A 22,901-nucleotide genomic window follows, 5' to 3' on the forward strand; every position below is an offset into this window, starting at 1 on the left:
GTATTTTTAGTAGAGATGGGGTTTCACCATGTTGACCAGGCTGGTCTCAAACTCCTGAGCTCAGGTGATCTGCCCATCTCAGCCTCCCAAAGTGCTGAGATTACCGGCGTGAGCCGCCATGCCAGGCCCAGAGTGATTATAATATCATCGTGCCTAGATTATGCTTCTTGGTGGAGGATGTCAACACTTCTTTCCAGCGGTGACATCACACTAACTGTGTAAGTCCTGGCTCACCCCTCAAATGTAACATTGTAGCCTTGTGCATTTTGATTCTTAGTGGCCTCAGGGTAAAAAAAATACATTGTACACTCAGAGAGTGTTTGAGTCCAAGCTCCACCTCCTACTTGTATGACGGGTTGATTCACTCAACCATCTTGAGTCCCAGCTTGCTCAACAGGAGGGTGTAGATGACAGCCACTTCTCAGTGACTGAGAGGATTAAATCAGATAATATAGTGTGTGAAGTCTCCTGAGACAGAGCCTGGCACATGGTAGATTCCCAAACTGCATTAACTCTCTTCCGATTGAAGGCTTTGTGCAACCCAGCCTTTGTTCTCTTTCCCCTTACGCCCCAACCATGCCCATTTTTCTTTTTCTTATTCTTTTTTTTTTGAGACAGAGTCTTGCTCTGTCGCCCAGGTTGGAGTGCAGTGGCGTGATCTTGGCTCACTGCAACCTCCACCTCCTGGGTTCAAGGGATTCTTCTGCCTCAGCCTCCCAAGTAGCTGGGACTACAGGCGCCTGCCACCACGCCCGGCTAATTTTTGTATTTTTAGTAGAGACAGGGCTTCACCATATTGGCCAGGCTAGTCTCGAACTCCTGACCTTGTGATCCGCCCGCCTCGGCCTCCCAAAGTGCTGGGATTACAGGCGTAAGCCACCACACTCGGCCTAACCATGCCCATTTTTCAAGGTGTATTCAACTGCATCTCTTCCATGAAATTGTTCCTCATAGCCCAATGGCTCATGTCACTGACTGCTTCATAATCATAGTTCAAAATTAGCCAGGCTTGGTGGCACATGCCTGTAGTCCCAGCTACTCAGGAAGCTGAGGTCGGAAGATCACCTGAGCCCAAGGAGGTCGAGGCTGCAGAGAGCCGTGATTGCACCACTGCACTCCAGCCTGGGCGACAGAGCAAGACCTTATTTCAAAAAAAAAATTTTTAAATCATAGTTAACTTTTCATCTGTTTATTTATTTATTTATTTTTGCCTCCTCAGATAGTAAAGGCTTTGAAAGTAGGAATGCCAGTTCAAGTGTCACTGCAGCATGGAGAAAAGCCCACCAGAGTAGGAGGTTGACATCTTGGGTTAAATTCTGTTAGGTCAACTTGGGACTCCAGGTAGCTTTGGGGACTTTGATTTCACCAGTAAAATGGCAACAGTAACTCACCTCACATAGTTTCGAGAGATTGATCCAGATATTTGAAGGAGTTGAGTAAATATTGTTGAATAAATTTAAACAGTTTAGAAAAACAAAGTTCCTTACAGATGTCAGGTATTAGCATTAAATCCTCCCCTGCCACGGTGTCTAATAATGGGTTTTGTATTTACTTGCTGCCAAGAGAAACTGCATGCTTGAATATTCTACAGTCATCCAGATAAAGACCAAAAGAGGCATCAAGTAGCAATAATAAGGATTTATCTAATTTTAAACAAAATTTCTTCTTCTTTCTCATCAGGATCGAGATGACCACAGCCACCCCTCTGGGAGATACCACCTTCTTCTCACTGAACATGACCACCAGGGGAGAAGACTTCCTGTATAAGAGTAAGGTGAACTTGGTTTGGAGGCTGGGCGAGGGATGGCAAGACCAGTGTCATGGTCATAGTGCAGAGGTTAAGAGTGTGGGCTCTGGAGGTGGAGTGCCTGGGTCTCAGGCCGAGTTCTGCCACCTGCCAACTGCAGGATTAATGGCAGACAAAGCAATGGTCACATGCCTCGGTGGTGTTTCTTTGCAGGGCACTGCTGTGGAAGGGCGGGGAACAGAATCGCTATTTCTGTCTGAGTGGGAGTCTTCCTGGGGAGGGCAACTGGGGACTGGACTGTGTCCTTCTTTTTTTTGAGATGGAGCACATGACTTTACTGCTCTGTGCCTCTGTTTCCTCATTTATACAATGGGGATATTAAAGAAGCAACCACATAAGGCAGTTGTGATGACTAAAGGAGATAATCCAGATTGACAGTTTAGCACAGCCTCTGGTACATACTAAGTACATAACGATGATGATTATTGTTATTACTGCTGGCTGGGTGTGGTGGCTCACACCTGTAATCCTAGCACTTTGGGAGGCTGAGGCATGTGGATCACTTGAGGTCAGGAGTTTGAGACAAGCTTGGCCAACATAGTGAAACCCCATCTCTACTAAAAATACAAAGATTAGCTGGGCATGGTGGTGTGCACCTGTTACTCAGGAGGCTGAGGCAGGAGAATCACTTGAACCTGGGAAGCAGAGGTTGCAGTGAGCTGAGATCTTGCCACTGCACTCCAGCCTGGGCAACAGAGCGAGTCTCCAAAACAAACAAACAAATATTATTACTACTACGATTGTTGTTGTTTTCGCTAAAAAGTCTTGGGACCTAGAAGGCACTGAAATTTGAATCGCTTGTAAAATGACTCTAAATGGGTCACCTTACAATGTAGCTACTGCTGGGCATGGTGGCTCATGCCTGTAATCCCAGCAATTTGGGAGGCCAAGGCAGGCAGATTGCCTGAGCTTGGGATTTTGAGACCAGCCTGCGCAACATGGGGAGACCCCATGTCTACAACAAACACCAAAATTAGCCAGGCGTGGTGGTGATGCTCCTGGAGTCCCAGCTCCACAGGGGGTGCTGAGGCAGGAGGATCGCTTGAGCCTGGGAGGTCGAGGCTGCGGTGAGCTGAGATTGTGCCACTGCGTTCCAGCCTGGATAACAGAGTCAGAACTTGTCTCCAAACAAACAAACAAACATCCGAAGTAGCTATTTTTACACTATTTTGCAAGGCAAAGAGACATCCCATCAACTGATGAAAGAGTAAATGAATGTAGGCAGGAAGAGTGAGTTCTGGGGAGGCATTTGCCGTGAACAAGTGGCCCCTGGAAGGAAAAATTTCAGAATGACTCTTCAGAAAATCAATTGATTGTATAAGGAGACGCTTGGGTATGTGTCAGACATTTCAGCTGGCTACACATATACCCCTGGGCATGGGACAGACTTCCCTACACACAGGGATAAACAGCTTCAGGCTGTGGTTCTGGAAGGTGGCTGGATTAAGGGCAGGATGTGTCTCTTCCATGAAGAGTCAGAAGGGCTTACTCCCAGGACGGGGTCCCATGGGCTTTCCTGCTCCTTGCTGGGTGGGCAGGGCCTACAGAGGCCAGAGGAGGTGTGTCTCCAAACGGTTCTGAGGGAAATGCAGGGTAGAGAGAATCACTATCAGGAAGACAAGAATAATTCTGTTTTTATTGAACTGAAAGTAGTGGTTCATGGCCGGGCGCAGTGGCTCACGCCTGTAATCCCAGCACTTTGGGAGGCCAAAGTGGGCGGATCACCTGAGGTTGGGAGTTTGAGACTGGCCAGCATGGTAAAACCCCATCTCTACTACTAAAAATACAAAAATTAACTGGGTGTGGTGGTGCACACCTGTAGTCCTAGATACTTGGGAGGCTCAGGCGTGAGAATCGCCTGAACCTGGGAAGTGGAGGTTGCAGTGAGCCGAGATCACACCACTGCACTCCAGCCTGGCTGTCAGAGAGAGACTCTGTCAAAAAAAAAGAAAGAGAAGGAAAGGAGAGGGAGAGGGAGGGAGAGGGGAGGGGCAGGGGGAGGGGAGGGGAGGGGGAGGGGGAGGGAGGGGGAGGGAGGGGGAGGGGAGAGGGAGGTTCTCCTTTAAAAACAAAAGAAAGAGAAGAAAGAGAAAAAAGAAAGGAAGGAAGGAAGAGAGAAAGAGAGAAAGGAAGGAAGGAAAGAAAGAAAAAGAAAGAAAGAAAGAAAGAAAGAAAGAAAGAAAGAAAGAAAGAGACAGAGAGAGAGAAGGAAGGAAGGAAGGAAGGAAGGAAGGAAGGAAGGATGATTGGTTCTCAACTAGGTGCTTTTGCCTTCCTAGATAGGGTTACCAGATTTAGCAAATAAAAATGTAGAATGCCCAGTTAAATTTGAATTTAAGATAAACAATGAATACTTATTTAGTATGTGTCATACAATATTTGAGATGTACGTATACTAAAATGGTATCCATTGTTTGTTGAAAATTCTGATTTTATCTGGCAACTCTACCAGCAGGGGCCATTTGGCATTGTCTGGAGATATCTTGGTAGTCACAGCTTGGTGGGGGTGGGGGGAACTTGGGGGGATTGTAACTGGCATCTAGTAGATAGAGGCAAGAGATAAGATTAAACATCTTGCAATGCACAAGACAGCCTCCCTGAAAAAGAATTAGCCAGCTGAGGTTGAAACACCCGGAACTAAAGTCTCCCCAAGAAGGAAAAAAAGCTAAGTTGCTCCATGATGGATTTCACGCCCTCTCTGTTTCTCCCCTTCCAGTATTTCTTCCTATGAATATTTGCACATGGTTGTTTGCTTTTTAAGTAAACTTTTTATAAGGCATTACTTACATTCAAAATGTGCATAAATCGTAAGTGCCCAGCTGGGTGAATTGCCACAAGGTGAACATACCTGTGCAACCAGCCCCCAAATCAAAAAACAGAGCCACCACCAGTATCCTAGAGGTTGTGGTTCCCCTTCTAATCACCATCCTCCACCCACCCAAGGGGACCTGCTGTTCTGACTTTTACCACCATCGATTAGTTCTGCTTGGTTTTGAACTTTATATAAATCGCCTATAGATATACCATATGCACTCCTTCGTATCTGGCTTCTTTTGCTCTACAGTATGCTTGTATGCACATATTTTAATGGTTGTAACATATGCTATATAAATACATATTGGGTGGATGTATGTAATCTCTTCTATTTTCTTTTCTTTTCTTTCTTTTTTTTTTTCTTTTTTGAGACAGAGTCTCACTCTGTCGCCCAGGCTGGAGTACAGTGGTGCCATCACGGCTCACTGCCTCACTGCAACCTCTGCTTCCTGGGCTCAAGCGATTCTCGTGCCTCAGCCTCCCAAGTAGCTGGGATTACAGGCATGTACCACCATGCCCAGCTAATTTTTGTATTTTTAGTAGAGACGGTGTTTCACCATGTTGGCCAGGCTGGTCTTGAACTCCTGACCTCAGGTGATCTGCCTTCCTCAGCCTCCCAAAGTGCTGTAATTACAGGCGTGAGCCACTGTACCTGGCCTATTTTCTAAACTTAACATCATCATAAGTGATCCCAGGTTACCACAGTCTTCATAATCCTCATTTAAATTATTGTATAGCCAGGAGTGGTGGCTTACACCTGTAATCCCAACACTTTGGGAGTCTGAGGCAGAAAGATTGCTTGAGGCCAGGAGTTCGAGACCAACCTAGGCAACGTAGCAGGACCCTGTCTTTACAAAAACTGTTTTAAAAATTAGCTTGCATGGGATATGTACCCATGGTCCCAGCTACTCAGGTGGCTGAAAAGGGAAGATCACTTGAGCCTGGGAGTTCAAGGCTATAGTGAGCTATGATTGTGCCATTGTACTGTAGCCTGGGTGACAGAGCAAGACCCCATTTCTAATAAATAAATAAATAAATGGTGGTACAATATTTCATTCTGTAGGTTGCCATACCTTATTGAACCATTCTCATATTTAGAACGTGAATATTGTCATAATAAACGTCTTCATTCACACAACTTTTTCTGTATTTAGGATTATTCCCTTAAGATAAATTCTCCAGAATCAAATAGATTGCTTTAAAGTATAAACATGCAAACATGCTTATGGTTCTTGCTATTTTCTTTTCTTTTTTTTTTTTTTTTTTTTTGAGATGGAGTTTTGCTCTGTCGCCCAGGCTGGAGTGCAATGGTGCAATCTTGGCTCACTGCAACCTCTGTCTCCCGGGTTCAAGTGATTCTCCTGCCTAAGCCTCCCGAGTAGCTGGAATTATAGGCGCCTGCCACCAGGTCTGGCTAATTTTTGTATTTTTAGTAGGGACGGGGTTTCACCATGTTAGCCAGGCTGGTCTCGAACTCCTGACCTCAGGTGATCCGCCTGCCTTGGCCTCCTAGAGTGCTGAGATTACAGGCATGAGCCACCACATCCAGCGGTTCTTGATATTTTCAGTATCAATTCCAACAAGGATGCTGATCTTGAAACTAAAATTGGAGGCCGGGTGCGGTGGCTCACGCCTATAATCCCAGCACTTTGGGAGGCCGAGGTGGGCAGATCACTTGAGTTCAGGAGTTTAAGACCAGCCTGGCCAACATGGTGAAACCCCATCTCTACTGAAAATGCTAAAATTAGCCAGGTGTAATGGCAGGCGCCTGTAATCCCAGCTACTCAGGAGGCTGATGCAGGAGAATCAATTGAACGTGGGAGGCAGAGGATGTAATGAGCTGAGATCGCGCCACTGCACTCCAGCCTGGGCAATAAGAGTGAAACTCCCTCTCAAAACAAACAAACAAACAAACAAAAAAACAAGAAACTAAAATTGGAGTGTGACATTGGAACTGAGAACTAATATTGAAATTAGAGTCTAAGACATTAAGCTACAAGGACATCATCACAGCCTTGTTTTTATTAGTGAAAAACAAAACAATATAAGTATTCTCAATAGAGAATTGGTGAACAGATTGTGGTACACCCAAACAATGGAGTACTATGCAGCCATGGAAAGTCATGAAGAAAAATATATAATTAAACAGAAAGATGATTATGATATTGTTATAAAACAGTATGTGAAATATGGTTCCCTTTTTTTTGTTTATTTTTGAGAAGGAGTCTTGCTCTGTTGCCCAGGCTGGAGTGCAGTGGCACGATCTTGGCTCATTGAAACCTCTGCCTCCTGGGTTCGAGCAATTCTCCTGCCTCAGCCTCCTGAGTAGCTGGAATTACAGGTGCGTGCCACCACGCTGGGCTAATTTTTGTATTTTTAGTAGAGACAGGGTTTCACCATGTTGGTCAGGCTGGTCTCAAACTCCTGACCTCGTGATCTGCCTGCCGTGGCCTCCCAAAGTGCTGGGATTACAGGGGGGGTGAGCCACCACACCTGGCCATGGTTCCATTTTTACCAAGTACATATTTTTCCATATTTAGGAATATTTCCTTTAAGACAGATATTCAAACATATAAGTATTAAATTATTTAAAAACTATAACGGGTATTTTTAAAACATTTTTTATACAGAGATGGAGTCTTGCCATCTTGCCCAAGCTGGTCTGGAATTCCTGGGCTCAAGTGATCCTCACCCCCTAGCCTCACAAAGTACTGAGATTACAGATGTGAGCCACTGCACCTAGTCAGATATTTATGTATTTATTTTTATTTTTTGAGATAGAGTCTTGCTCTGTAACCCAGGCTGGAATGCAGTGGCACAATCTTGGCTCACTGCAGCCTCAACCTCCCAGGCTCAAGAGATCCTCCCTCCTCAGCCTCCCAAGTAGCTGGCACTACAGGTGCATGCCACCACACCTGGCTAATTTTTTATTTTTTATTTCTAGAAATAGGATCTTGCTATGTTGCCCAGGCTAGTCTCGAACTCCTGGGCTCAAGTGATCCTCCCACCCCATCCTCTCAAAGTACTGGAATTGCAGACGTGAGCCACTGCACCTGGCCGATAGATATTTACTATGCATCAACATGATTACATTGGTGAATGTATATATGCAGACAATCAGCAGTTGTTGGGCCAGTGAGTTCTTCAACGACCTCCTCTTTTCTGCACATATTTATATTTTCAAATTATTTTCTACAAAAATCACATTCTACTTTTGCATTATCAAAAGGAGGGGAGGGTATGTTGCTTGTTTGTTTCCCAGAAGTTTGAGGCTGTGCTGGAGCTGATAAGAACCAGGACTTCGCCTAAGGCAGAGTTTTGGCAGACGATGTGCAAAGGACGGGGTCCTTCAAGCGCAGCTCGGGGCAGGGGTGCACAGCCACTCCAGATGTGACTGTCCTGGGGTCAACTGGGAGTGTCCCAGGATGTTGCCCTCTCTCCTGCTTCCCTTGACCCAGTGAGGATGTCAGGTGCCACAGCAGGGCGCCCTCCCGGTCTGCGTTCAGTTTGCACATTCACCGTCTCTGCTTCTCTCCTTTCTGTAGGTTCTGGAGCCATTGTTGCTGCCGTTGTGGTGTTTGTCATCATCATCTTCACCGTGGTTCTGATCCTGCTGAAGATGTACAACAGGTACGGATGCCTTGGGCTTTGGAACTGCCTGGTCCCCTCAGCGACGTCACAATAAATGGGGGGTGATATGTGGGTGCCCGTTGTGTGCCTGGCAGTATCCCTCAGCCTTTAGTAAATGCGCTAACCCCTGGGGGTCCTTTTCGCCGTCTGTTCTGTTGAAGGAGTTTCAAAGTGACTATTTTTGTACTTGGAGAAATATTTTTTAATGTAATAATAATGACAACAATAATGGTCTTCAGCACTGTGGGAAACATTTGTTCGTAATTTACAGATAACAGAGGAATGTTCAGACCTCTTCTCTCGGAGGTCCCTCTTCTAGGTTGTATGAGCTGGCCACATAAGTATTTGAGATGACAAATACGAAGCATGTACGCTGACTCTGCTTTCTGGAGACGTATAAGGGGAAATAAAAGAATATAATTTGATAATACAAAAAATAAATTTTATATATTATCACCTTATGTGTAATTACCTTCAGTCACAACCTTGATGGAAGGTAATTCTTTTTGGGAAAGAAATCAAAATTAAAAAACTATAAATAAAACATATCATAGAAGACCTAGAAGCCATTTCTTTAAAAAAGTATCATGGCCGGGTGCAGTAGTGTGCTCTGTAATCCTAGCTACTCAGAAGACTGAGGCAGGAGGATGGCTTGAGTCCAGGAGTTTGAGTCCAGCCTGGGCGACATAGCAAGACCGTCTATAAAAATATATTTGCATATGGACTGGGCGCGGTGGCTCACACCTATAATCCCAGCACTTTGGGAGGCTGAGGCGGGCAGATCATGAGGTCAGGAGTTTGAGACCAGCCTGGTCAACATAGTGAAACCCCATCTCTACTAAAAATACAAAAAATTAGCTGGGCATGGTGGCGGGTGCCTGTAATCCCAGCTACTTGGGAGGCTGAGGCAGGAGAATCGCTTGAACCCAGGAGGTGGAGGTTGCAGTGAGCTGAGATCGCACCACTGCACTCCAGCCTGGATGGCAATGTGAGACTCCGTCTCAAAAAATAAATAAATAAAATAAAATAAATAAATAAAATGAAGGTAGCTAACATATATTGATCTCATACCACATGCCAGGCATGGTTCTAAGCTCCTTACATGTGTTAATGCATTTAATCCTCATCTAACAACCTCACAAGGTGGGTACTACTATTATCCTCAATTTTATAGGTGTAGAAACAGATACAAAAAGATTAAATCATATGCCCAAGGTTGTTCAACCCTAATTAGCACAATTGGGATTCAAACCTAGTTCATCTGGTTTCAAAGAAAATACTCCCACAATTACATGTAATAATAATAACATTAAAAGGTGATTTAAAAAAAAATTGGGGGTATTACAATTTGAGTCTATCCCAAACCAGGAGTGGCATCAAACCCCAATGTCCACCCTTTATTTCTCTCCATCGTTGCTGGAGCTCTGAACCTCTTTTTTAGGTCGTAATCTGAATGGAGAATCCACTCAACCCACCCTGTTTGCACTGGTGCCTGAGCTGGGAAGTGAGAAACCTGGGTTCAGTAGTCTTTGATTTGTCAAAATCAAGCAAGTTATTTAACCTCCTCCTGCCTGTATGTTGTCATGTTTAAAATGAAGAGTCTCAAAGCTCGATAATTGCATTATAAATACATTGGAGAATGTCTTTGTTCTTAGGAGTATTTAGGAGTACGGTGGCATGATGCCTGCAACTCACAAATGGTTCATGGTTTTAAAAATCTGTGTGTGACAATAGAGAAAGAGAAAGTAATAGAGAGAAAAAAGCAGATATGGCAAATTGTTAGTAATGAGTCAATTGTTCAGTGAAGGGCTGTCTTAGGTTATGCTGTGCTGCTATCACAGAATATCTGAGACTGGGTAAATTATACAGAAAAGAGATTTATTTCCTGCGGTTCTGGAGGCAGGGAAGTTTAAGATATTGAGGGGCCAGTATCTGGCAAGGGCCTTCTTGCTCTGTTATCCCTCGATAGAAGGCCAAAGAGAGAGTCAGCAAGAGCAAGAGATCAAATTCACAGCCTAAGAAGTCCTTTTATAATTGGCATTAATGGATTCATGAGGGTGGAGTCCTTATGACCTAAACTCCTCCCATTAGGCCCCACCTTTCAATACTGTTGAAGTAGGGATTAAGTTTCCAATGCAGGCTTTTTGGGGGCCACATTCAAATTGTAACAAGCATATTAGAGTATTAACTGTACTATTTGTGCAACTTCCCTGAAGATTTGACATTTTTAACAAATAATTATAAGGCTGGGTGCAGTGGCTCACGCCTATAATCCCAGCACCCCAGGAGGCCGGGGCAGGTGGATTGCTTGAATCCAGGAGTTCGAGACCAGCCTGGGCAACATAGTGAAACCCTATCTCTACTAAAAATACAAAAAGTTAGCCAGGCATGCTGGTGTGCACCTGTAGTTGCAGCTATTTGGGAGGCTGAGGTGGGAGAATCACCTGAGCCTGGGATATTGAGGCTGTAGTGAGCTGAGATTGTGCCACTGCACTTCAGCCTGGGAAACCAGGGTAAGACTCTGTCTCAAAAAAAAAAAAAAAAAAAAAAAAAAAATATATATATATATATATATATATATATATAAAATATACATATAAAAAATATGTCAGCAAGATGAAATATCATGAAGACATGAGAATTCATAATTGTTGGCCAGGCATGGTGGCACACACCTGCAATCCCAGCACTTTGGGAGGCCAAGGGGGGAGGATCACTTGCCAGGAGTTCAAGACCAGCCTGGCCAACATGGTGAAACCCCATCTACACTAAAAATATAAAAATTTGGCTGGGCATGGTGGCTCATGCCTGTAATCACAGCACTTTGGGAGGCCGAAGTAGGTGGATCACCTGAGGTCAGGAGTTCGAGACCAGCCTGACCAACATGTTGAAACCCCATCTCTACTACAAAGTACAAAAATTAGCTGGGCATGGTGGCAGGCGCCTGTGATCCCAGCTACTCGGGAGGCTGAGGCAGGAGAACCGTTTGAACCCAGGAGGCGGAGGTTGCAGTGAGGCAAGATCGCTCCACTGCACTCCAGCCTGGGCGACAGAGCGAGACTCTGTCTCAAGAAAAGAAAAAAAAAGAATTAATCATTGTTTTTCATTATTGAATTTTACGGCATATTAAATGAAGCCAAGATAAAGGTTCTCAGTACATTCTCTTTTCAATTATGTAAAAAGTTCTTAAATATTTCTAGCAATAAACTTAGCAAGCATAATGAGGCTGGAAAATGTAATACATGCTACAACTTTGAACATAAAAAATGTAGTATCTTTATTTTTATCTTTGATATAGCCACCTCTGACATTTTACTCATTCCTTAATAGAAACAAATAAAATTAAATATCTGATCTAAGTGAAAAAATTGAAGGGCAGGCTAGCTGATGCCTAAGGTCCCTTCCAGTTGTAGAACTCCGTGGTGGCAAGTAAGCGACGTGATTTAATGTCTATGTTAATCTACATTAATCTGTTGGCCAGAACTGTAGTCACAGAGCCCATTCCCCGCGGCATACCAGGGGAAAGACCCAACCATGTGCACGTTACCTCCCTACAGGAAAATGAGGACGAGGCGGGAACTGGAGCCCAAGGGCCCCAAGCCAACCGCCCCTTCTGCCGTGGGCCCAAACAGCAACGGCAGCCAACACCCTGCAACTGTGACCTTCAGTCCTGCTGACGTCCATGTGGAGACGCGATGACCTCTACCCTGGCGCAATCTCCACCACCGTCCGAAGAGCCTCTCCAGAGTCGAGACCCAGAGGCACACTCTGGCAGCTTCACAGTGAGCTTCTTCCGGTCAGGTTGACAGAGACATCTTTGCGCAATCTCTGATGCTTCCAGCAATCCTCAACCTTGTCTGCCCTGCCCTACCCCAGCTATGTCTGCGTCCCTGCTGCCACCCCACCAAAAAGCTGCAGAACATTCTTTTGTCGTCTGATGAGGTAGAGCTATGTTGGGAATCCACCAATGTGGGCTTGGCTTTCCCCTACACTGTAGTTAGACAGATAGACAGATAGCCCAGGAGCCAGGTGTCAGGGAGCACTGCTGAGAGTATCACAGTAGGATCTGTCATGGCGTTCCTATCAGATGAAGCGCCGTATCCACAGCTTCACAGAGCAAAACATTCAATCCCATAACCAGGCACAGGGGAACTAACTTGGACTAACTAACCAGAAAACCTTGTTAACGTATAACTTGTTCCAGTACTACATCTCCACCTGCTGGCTCATGACGATTGCTCAGCACATTTTCCCCTCTTGAAGAAAGGTTGCAAGAAGAACTAGATTATCCTCCAAAGATTTCTGCTTCCTTAGTAAAGTCAGTGACGGAATAGGCTGACTCTGCAGAATAGTGGCCTCGAGGGTAGGAGCTTGTTGTGTTGTCCGTGGGCCTGGAATGATCCTGGTGACTGATCAGGGTCCTTCTCCCACTCTGGGCTGTATCAACCCTGACTGTCTTGGTCCTTGGCTCCCCTTTGTCTGGATTCTGAGCACCCCTGACTGTCCTGTTAACGCCTTCCTTCCAAGGACCAGTATTCGGAGATTAATTAGATTACAACTCTATCTATGTTACTTTTGTCCTTCCTGGTCACCTTGCAGATTCAAGACATGTTCAAAGCAACACATTCACAACCCATTTCTATTCAATAGAGACCTCGTCTCTGACTCCTTAGCCTGGAGAACAATCTACCAAGAAGAGAAAGTATTTGGAATTAAGAAGTCCTACCATTCAAGCCCTACTTCCTGGTTGTGTGGCCTTGGAAAAGTGACTCAACCTCTTTATATTCAGTTTCCTAACCATGAAGTGGAAATGATAACACCTGCCTCACCGGGGCACTATAACAAGTGAAGGACTTAGGAAAACATCTAGAGTATAGTGCCTGGCACCAGGAGATGCTTAATAAATGGGAACCAGGATTCTTTTTCTTTTCTTTTCTTTTTTTTTTTTTTTTTTGAGACAGAGCCTCACTCTGTCACCTGGGCTGGAGTGCAGTGGCATGCTCACACCTCACTGCAGCCTTGAACTCCTGGGCTCAAGGGATGCTCCCTCCTCAGCCTCCAGAGTAGCTGGGACTACAGGTATGTGTCACCTCACCAGGCTAATTTTTTTATTTTTTATTTTTGTAGAGATGGGGTCTCGCCGTGTTGCCCAGGTTGGTCTTGAACCCCTGGTCTCAAGTGATCCTTCTGCTTTGGCCTCCCAAAGTGCTGGGATTATAGGAATGGACTGTGGTGCCCAGCCTAGGAACCAACATTATTATTATTATAGGCTTTTTTTTCAATTGCAAGATAGACATTTCTTCACATTTTAATGATTCTGAAATCAGAACGTATCTTGCAATTGATGGGTTCATTAATATAATTGTAGTTCTTTACTTCCTCTCAAAAAGTTGTTTTTAATAAATTATGATGTTATAATTGATGGCATCTTGGAAACAAGGTAATAAATCTCTATTCTGTTATAGAAAGTGACACACTTTGACATTTAACCTCAAATTTTAGGAGTCTCTCCCTCTTGGGGTCAGAAATCCCTTCTGAGGCCGGGTGTTGTGGCTCATGCCTGTAATCCCAGCACTTTGGGAGGCTGAGGCAGGCGGATCACTTAAGGTCAGGAGTTTGAGACCAGCCTGGCCAACATGGTGAAACCCTGTCTCTACTAATAATACAAAATTTAGCTGGGCATGGTGGCGTGTGCCTGTAATCCCACTACTAGGGAGGCTGTGACATGAGAATCACTTGAACCTGGAAGGCAGAGGTTGCAGTGAGCCAAGATCGTGCCACTGCACTCCAGCCTGGGCAACAGAGTGAAACTGCATCTCAAAAAAAGAAAAATCCATTATGAGGGGAAATCAAGAGTCAGGGAGGTAAGAGGTCTGACCCAGGGTCACACGGCTCATGATGTCCCACTGTAAAAATACTCTGTGGAATAGCTCTGGAGAAATACTGGCACATTCTTCCTCCCTGGTCATTATTTCTTCCTACTGTGTTTAAATATCCACCAAGTGTCAGGGACTTTGTAAGATGCTTTCACATAAATTATCTCATAGGATTAAATTTTCCCAAAAACCTGGGGAGGAATTATTTTTTCCAAAACAGATGAAAATTTCTGATTCAAAGAGAAAGAAAAAAAGTACTTTCCCAAAGTCACACAGCTAGTAAGTCACAAAGACAAGACTCAAAACCAGGTCTCTTGACTCCAAAGTCTGTCTTTTTTGTGAAGTCACACTGCTCTGTCCGCCTGGCTCAAAGCAGTACAGACTCTTTTATGGGCTGAACAAGGGGAACACAGGTTTGTCCATGTGTTTGAGTAGAGATCAGGGTTCTGGCTTCCAGGCTGAAGGTGAAGGGAAAGCCACTTCTAACTCCTTTGGGCGTCCATGACCATGGCCAGAGGAGCCCCTTCTCAATACATCCAAGTGCTAAGGATTCCTGCTTCATTCACCATACTACTCAGGCCCGAGGAGCAAGGGGTAGAATGGCATCTAATCAGAGCAAAGCCATTTCTTGGAGGGCTCAAGCCATGAACAAATATGCTCCCCTAAACATATTCGGCTTAAAAGAGGTGTTTCGGGGCAGCTATGGTGGTGCACGCCTGTACTCCCAGCCCTTTGGGAGTCAGAGGCAGTCAGTTGCTTGAGCCCAGGAGTTCAAGACTAGCCTGGGCAACATGGTGAAACCTCGTCTCTACAAAAAATACAAAAATTAGCCAAGTGTTGTGGTGCACGCCTGTACTCCCAGCTACTTGGGAGGCTGAGGTAGGAGGATGGCTTGAGCCTGGGAGGCAGAGGTTGCAGTGAGCTGAGATCACACCACTGCACTCCAGCCGGGGTGACAGAGCCAGACCCTGTCTCAAAGCGTATTTCAACCCTAAAACTAGACTCTTCTGCCCACAGTGCAGTCTTCTAGGGGTTACCCTCTAGTATATGTTCTTTTGCTAAATGAAGGCTTGGAGGTGGAGGAAAGAAGGGGAGATGGGGTGGTGAGGGTGAGGCAAATAAAAGGATTTGAGTGTCTCGTTTTTGACTAATGAAGATAATAAACATCCTGTAAGAAGGGTTCCTATGTGCAAGTTGAGGTGCCACTAAGTACATTAAGACACAATTGCTGCTCTCAAGGAGTTAGCAGCTGGTCTCATGCGGGGATCTCACCACGTGGTTATGTATTTTGTTTCTGATGAGGTGCCTTTCTTAGCAGATGCTGCCTTATTTGGCCGCTGAAACAATCAAAGCTAATAAATGCTTAAAGAAAAATATCTGACAATAAAAAGGTTTAAATCAAACATGTGTTGAGTTTATTTCAGTTAAGTTTAAAGCTAACAAATACCTTTTCTAAAATGTCCTTTCCCTGACAAAGTAAATAGAATCCTAAGACAGCTGGGCGTGGTGGCTCATGCCTGTAATTGCAGCACTTTGGGAGGTCAAGGTGGACGGATCACTTGAGGTTAGGAGTTTGAGACCAGCCTGGCCAACATGGAGAAACTCCGTCTCTACCAAAAATACAAAAAGTAGCCAGGTAAGGTGGTGGGCACCCATAATCCCAGCTACTTGGGAGACTGAGGCAGGAGAATCGTTTGAACCCAGAAGGTGGAGCTTGCAGTGAGCCAAGATCGTCCCACTGCACTCCAGCCTGGGCGACAGAGCAAGACTCCATCTTTAAAAAAAAAAGAAGAAAAGAGTCCTAAGGGGAAGTCTTTTCAAACATTGTGTCATTTGCGTCATCACTTTTAAAGACTGAAGATGGGCTGGCTGTCAACAGACGTTTCTGTGAGTTGGAAAACTTGTTAACTTGCTCAGATATGACAAAAAGAAATCCCATCTCACAGCCTGTAGTTAGAACACAAGAGGCACTGAGATGCCAAGGATGGGGACTGCTGGAATTGTTGGAGACCTTAGAATGAACCCTAAAACACCAGTGATGATGTTTACCATAAATGAAGCTCCTACTGTGTGCCAGGCAGAGAATAGGCCCTTTATAACCACCAGCAACTTTAATCCTTATAACTCTTATCCGTAGGAGCCATCATTATCCTATTTTATGGATCAGGAAACAGGTTCAGGAAGGTAAGTTGTCTTTGAGTGATGCAATGAACATTTGTCATTCTTTTGGTGACTGTTGTCATGTTTGGGAAATACTCTACATTAAGAAGCCAGACTACCTCCTGCTATGAAAGCTGAAGAGGCCAGATACTTCTTTTCCCAGAATCCCTTGCAGCGAGGGTGAGGGACATGACCTAGACTTCTGCTAATCAGACTGATCAGACACTCCTGCCATGGACTGTGGATCACCAGAATCTGTCCTGGTGGCATGTATATGGCACCCTCCATTTCAAGAGGCAGCTATATCAGGGATTCTAGCAGCGGTACATTACTGAGTGTCCCTAGGGTTGGCTATGTGAGTGATGCCCACAGCAACAGCAATGGTGCCTGCACCAGACGAGCTCTTTAGTGTGATTTAGACACCTGCAGCATACCTCTGAGCCTGGCTTGGGTCTTCTGGAGATTCCAGCAACTACCTGAGCCCCTTATATCAGCAGAATCACTTCTTGCTGTGTGTAGCTAAGAACTGAACAGCTGTGGGGAATTTGCTCATGGTCACCCACGTGGGAAGTGGCTCCCGCTAGAACCCAGGACTCCAAAGCTCTTGTTTTTTCCCTACAGATGCTTCTAGATGAGGCTGAGTCATCCAAGGATTCTACAAAGTGCTGTGGAATCTTGGAGAAAGGAGAGTTGTCTCCAACTGCAGGTATTCCAGAGACTTCGTGAGTTGGTGAATGTTAATGAAGGGGTATTGGCTGAGCGCGGTGGCTCACACCTGTAATCCCAGCACTTTGGGAGGCCGAGGCGGGCGGATCACTTGAAGTCAGGAGTTTGAGACCAGCCTGGCCAACATGGTGAAACTCCTTCTCTACTAAAAAAAAAAAAACAAAAATTAGCTGGACATGGTGGCCCATGCCTGTAATTCCAGCTACTTGGGAGGCTGAGGCAGGAGAATTGCTTGAACCTGGGAGGCTGAGGTTGCAGTGAGCCAAGATTGTGCCACTGCACTCTAGCCTGGGTGACAAAGTGAGCCTCCATCTCAAAAATAAACAAATAATAATAATAATAATGGTGCCGTGAACATTATGTACAAGTTTTTGTGCAGACATAGGCTCTAATTCTCTTGGGCATATACCTTAGGAGAGGAATTGCTGCATGAGATGATAACTCTATGTTTAACCTTTTAAGGAAATGCCAAACTGTTTTCTGAAGCGGCGCCACCATTTAATGTCCTCAGCAGTAACGTATGAGGGTTCTGATTTCCCCACTTCCTCATTAACACTTGTTATTGTCCATCTTTTTTATTATAGCCATCCTAATGAGTAAGAAATGGTATCTCATTGTGGTTTTGATTTGCATTTCCCTAGTGAATGATATTGAGCATCTTTTTCATGTACAGATTGGTGATTTTTATATCATTTTTGAAGAAATGTCTATTGCAACTTCTTTGCTCATTTTTAAATTGCGTTATTTGATTTTTGTTGTTTTTGAGTTGTAAGAATTCTTTATATATTCTGGATACAAGTCCCTTATAAGATATATAATTTGCAAACATTTTCTCCTGTTCTGTGGGTTGTCTTTTCTTCGCTTTCTTGGTGATGTCCTTTGCAGCACAAATGTTTTTAATTATAATTATTATTATTTTTTTTTGAGACAGAGTCTTGCTGTGTCTCCCAGGCTGGAGTACAGTGGCATGATCTTGGCTCACTGCAACCTCCACCTCCCAAATTCAAGCAATTCTCTTGCCTCAGCTTCCCAAGTAGCTGGGATTACAGGCACGCACCACTGCTGCCATCTAATTTTTGTATTTTTAGTACAGACAAGGTTTCGCCATGTTGGTCAGGCTGGTCTCAAACTCCTGACCTCAGGTGATCTGCCCGCTTCAGCCTCCCAAAGTGTTGGGATTACAGGCGTGAGCCACCATGTCCGGCTCAAACATTTTTAATTTCGACAAAGCCCAATTCATCTATTTTGTCTTTTGTCACTTGCGCTTTTGATTTCATATCTCAGAAATCATTGTCTGATCCAGAGTCATGAAGGTTTTCTCCTATGTTTTATTGTAAGAGTTTTCTAGTTTTAGCTCTTAAAATTTGGTCTATGATCCCTTTTGAGTTAATTTTTTTCTTTTTTTCTGATCAAACTGAGGACCAAGTTATTGAGTTAATTTTTATATATGGTGTGAGATAGGGGACCAGCTTTATCCTTTTGCATGTAGATATTCACTTGTCCCAGCACCATATGTTGAAAAGACTATTTTTTTCCCATTGAATTATCTTGGTACTCTAGTCAAAAAACAGTTGACCATAAATATGAGCGTTTGTACCTGGACTCTGAATTCTGTTCCACGATCTATATTTCTATTCTTCTGCCATTATCACACTGTGTTGATTGATAATAAGTTTTGAAATCAGGAAGTGTGAGTCCTCAAACTTTTTCTTGTCCTCCCTCTTTGTTTTCCTTGTTCAAGATTATTTTGGGCTATGCATGGTGGCTCATGCCTGAAATCCTAACACTTTGGGAGGCCAAGGTGGAGGGATCACTTGAGGTCAGGAGTTTGAGACTAGCCTGGCTAACATAGTGAAACCCCAACTCTACTAAAAATTAGCCGGGCATGGTGGTGCATGCCTGTAATCCCAGCTACTTCAGAGGCTAAGGCAGGAGAATCGCTTGAACCCAGGAGGCGGAGGTTGCAGTAAGCTGAGATCACACCATTGCACTCCAGCCTGGGGGACAAGAGCAAAACTTCGTCTCAAAAAAAAAAAGAAAGAAAAGAAAAATATTATTTTGGCTATTCTAGGTTTCTTATATCTCCATATGAATTTTAGTATCAGCTCGTCAATTTTGCAAAAATGGCAGCTGGGATTTTGATAGAAATTAAGTTGAATTTATAGATCAAATTGGGTAGTATTGCCATTTTAATAACATTAAGTCTTTTGTTCCATGAACATGGATGTATTTTTATTTATTTTGGGCTTCTTCAATTTTTGCAAAGAAATTTTGGTTTTCAGTGTACAAATCTTTCACCTTTTTTGCTAAATATTTCCCTAAGGATTTTATGCTTTTTGATACTATCGTAAATGTTTTAATTTCCTTTTTGAATTTTTCATTGCTAGTGCATAGAAATGCAACTAATTTTGCCTGTTGATTTTGTATACTGCAATATTTAGGAATTTTTTAAATTAGCCCTAACAGGTTTTTTGGTTTTTGTGGGATCTTTAGGGTTTTTACATATGAGATCATGTCATTTGCAAACAGAGATCATTTTACTTCTTCCTTTACAATCTGGATACCTCTTATTTCTTTTTCTTACTGAATTGCTCTGGCTAGAACTTCCAGTACTAGGTTGAATAGAAGTGGTGAGAGCAGGCATTTTTGTCTTCTTCCTGATCTTAGAGGAAAGCAACCAGCCTTTCATCATTAAATATGATGATACCCATGAATTTTACTACAGATGGCCTTTTTTAGGTTGAGGAAATTCACTTCCATTTCTACTTTGAGTGTTTTTATCAGGAAAGGGAGTTGAATTTTGCCAGATGCTGTTTCTATATTTATCAAGATAATCATATTGTTTTCATATTTTATTCTATTAATATAGGATATTACCTCAATTGATTTTCATATGTTTTTGTTGAGGATTTTTGCATCTATATTTATAAGACATATAGGTCTGTAGTTTTCTTTTCTTATGATGTCTTTGTTTGGTTTTGGTATCAGAGTAATACTGGCCTCATAGAATGAGTTGGGAAGCATTTTCTCCTTTTCTATTTTTTGGAAGCATTGGTATTAATTCTTTAAACATCTGGTAGAATTTACCAGTGAAGCCATCTGGGTCTAAGCTTTTCTTTGTAAGAAATGTGTTGTTGTTGTTTTAACTACTATTACTAATGCAATCTTTTTACTTGTTATAGGTCTATTCAGATTTTCTATTTCTTCTTAAGTCAGTTTTGGTAACTTGTGTCTTTTCAGGAATTTGTTTATTTTATCTAGGTTAGCTAGTTTCTTGGCATACAATTTTTTATACTATTCCCTTATAATCCTTTTTCTTTCTGAAAGATCAGTAGTGATGCTGTCTCTTTCATTCCTGATTTTAGTAATTCAAATCTTTTCTCCTTTTTTCTTTGTTCAATTGAGCTAAAGCTTTGTCAATTTTCTTGATTGTTACAAAAATCCAGTTTTTGGTTTTGTTGATTTTTTCTCTATTATTTTTCTATTCTTTGTCTGCCTTTTTATATTCTTAATGGTTTCTGTTAGGGAAAATATATTTTTAATCTAAACATTATCAATGTTTTCCTTTATAATTAGTGCTCTTTGTATTCTGCTTAAGAAATCATCGCCTACCTAAAGATTTTTCTTCTCTGTTTTCTTCTAAAAGTCACATTGTTTTACTTTTTATATCTGGATCTGTGATCCGTCTGAAATTGATTTTGCCATGTGTGGGAGGTGGGGTCAAGATTCCTTTCTTCCATATAGATATCTGATTTACTGAGAATCATTTGTCAAGAAGATTATTCTTTTCCTGTGTTACTATAGCATCACCTTATCATGAATTGAGTGACTGTATATGTGTAGTTTCTGTAGAAATTTTATTGACAGGAATTGTGGCAAAGATAGGTCAGGTGGGATAAATAAAGGCAAGAGTAAAACTTTGAAGTCAAGGAAAAACATTCAGTTCATTTGTTCCTCCTTTCTTACTTTTTTTTTTTTTTTTTTAAGGAATGGGATCTTGCTATGATGCCCTCAAACTCCTGAGCTCAAGCAATCCTCCTGCCTGAGTAGCTGGGACTACAGGGGTGCCGCTGTGGCCAGCATCTTTCTTGCTTACTTTTATAAGTGCATACCAGTCATTGGAGTTAACATGATGCGCAAGATAAACATGGTCCCTGACTTACCTGTGGTCCTCAAAACTTATCCCCTGTATTAAGTCTGTTCTCACACTGCTAATAAAGACATACCTGAGACTGGGTAATTTATAAAGGAAAGAGATTTAATTGACTCACAGTTCCACATGGCTGGGGAGGCCTCACAATCCTGGTGGAAGGTGAATGAGAAGCAAAGTCATGTCTTACATGGCGGCAGGCAAGAGAGCGTGTGCAGGGGAACTCCCCTCTATAAAACCATCAGATCTCATGAGACTTATTCACTATCATGAGAACAGAATGGGAAAAACCAGTCCCCATAATTCAATTACCTCCCACTGGATCTCTCCCACAACACGTGGGAATTATGGGAGCTACAATTCAAGATGAGATTTGGGTGGGGACACAGCCAAACCATATCATCCTCTGCCAGAGAAGACAGACAATTAAACAAACAACCACAATATAGAACAATTTCTTTTGCAATAGGGGAAGTTCAAGGTGTTATATACACCTCTTGCTGAGGCACCTGGCTCAGTCTGGAGGTTCATAGATTGGGAGTGGGAATCAGGAAGGGCTCCCCAGAATAAATAACATATAAACTAAGAGTAAAAGATTGAATAGGGGCCAGAGGCAGTGGCTCATGCCTGTAATCCCAGCATTGTGGGAGGCCAAGGCAGGAGGATTGCCTGACACCAAGAGTCCAAGACCAGCCTGGGCAACTTAGGAAGAACTTGTCTCTAGCAAAAAAAAAAAAAGCTGGCATGCTGGTGCATGCCTGTAGTCCCAGCTACTTGGGAGGCTGAGGCAGGAGGATCACTTGAGCCTGGGAGGTTGATGCTGCTGTGAACTATGATTACGCCTCTGTACTCCAGCCTGGGCAACAGAATGAGGCCCTGTCTCAAATAAACAAAACAAAACAGATGGAGTAGGGCCAGGCACGGTGGCTCACGCCTGTAATCCCAGCACACTGGGAGGCTGAGTGGGGAAGAACACCTGAGGTCAGGAGTTTGAGACCAGCCTGACCAACATGGTGAAATCCCGCCTCTATTAAAAATACAAAATTAGCCAAACGTGGTGGTGAAGCCTGTAATCCCAGCTACTTGGGAGGCTGAAGCAGGAGAATTGCTCGAACCTGGGAGGCAGAGGTTACAGTGAGCCAAGATTGCACCATTGCACTCCAGCCTGGGCAACAAGAGTGAAACTCCATCTAAAAAAAAAAAACAAAAAACAGATGGAGTAGGAGTGACTGAAGAGAAGTGGGAGAAGAAGAGAGATAAAGAAGAGAGCTCTGGGCCAGGCGTGGTCGCTCACACCTGTAATCCCAGCAGTTTGGGAGGCCGAGGCAGGTGGATCACCTGAGGTCAGGAGTTCAAGACCAGCCTGGCCAACATGGCGAAATCCCATCTCTACTAAAAATACAAAAATTAGCCAGGCATGGTGGCAGGCACCTGTAATCCCAGCTACTCGGGAGGCTGAGGCAGAAGAATCGCTTGAACCTGGGAGGTGAAGGTTGCAGTGAGCTGAGATTGCACCATTGTACTCCAGCCTAGGAAACAGGAGCGAAACTCCATCTCAAAAAAAAAAAAAAAAAAAAAAGGAAGAAGAGCGCTCTGCAGGAGAGAAAAGCTTCGGTTTCGCAGAAGCCCAAAGGAGATAGTGGAAGATGGGCTGGGAAGAGAAAAGAGGCTGAAGGATCTTCATTCCTTGGCTATTTTGAAGGCAGTGGAGAGCCATTGAAAATGCTTGAGGGGAGAA

At 43.6% G+C, this 22,901-nt stretch overlaps 1 protein-coding gene across 1 annotated transcript; it reads left to right on the forward strand.

Moving 5' to 3' along the window:
* The first annotated feature begins 1,683 nt into the window (after positions 1–1,683).
* NCMAP (non-compact myelin associated protein) lies at positions 1,684–15,530 on the forward strand. Its single transcript, XM_030805515.1, has 3 exons — positions 1,684–1,769; positions 8,167–8,251; positions 11,809–15,530. Exons 1-3 carry the CDS (start codon positions 1,688–1,690, stop codon positions 11,948–11,950), a joined length of 309 nt encoding a protein of 102 aa, XP_030661375.1. The 5' UTR covers positions 1,684–1,687; the 3' UTR covers positions 11,951–15,530.
* Positions 15,531–22,901: the final 7,371 nt, after the last annotated feature.

Source organism: Nomascus leucogenys, chromosome 24 (assembly GCF_006542625.1).
Source record: "Nomascus leucogenys isolate Asia chromosome 24, Asia_NLE_v1, whole genome shotgun sequence".
NCBI classification, from domain to species: domain Eukaryota; kingdom Metazoa; phylum Chordata; class Mammalia; order Primates; family Hylobatidae; genus Nomascus; species Nomascus leucogenys.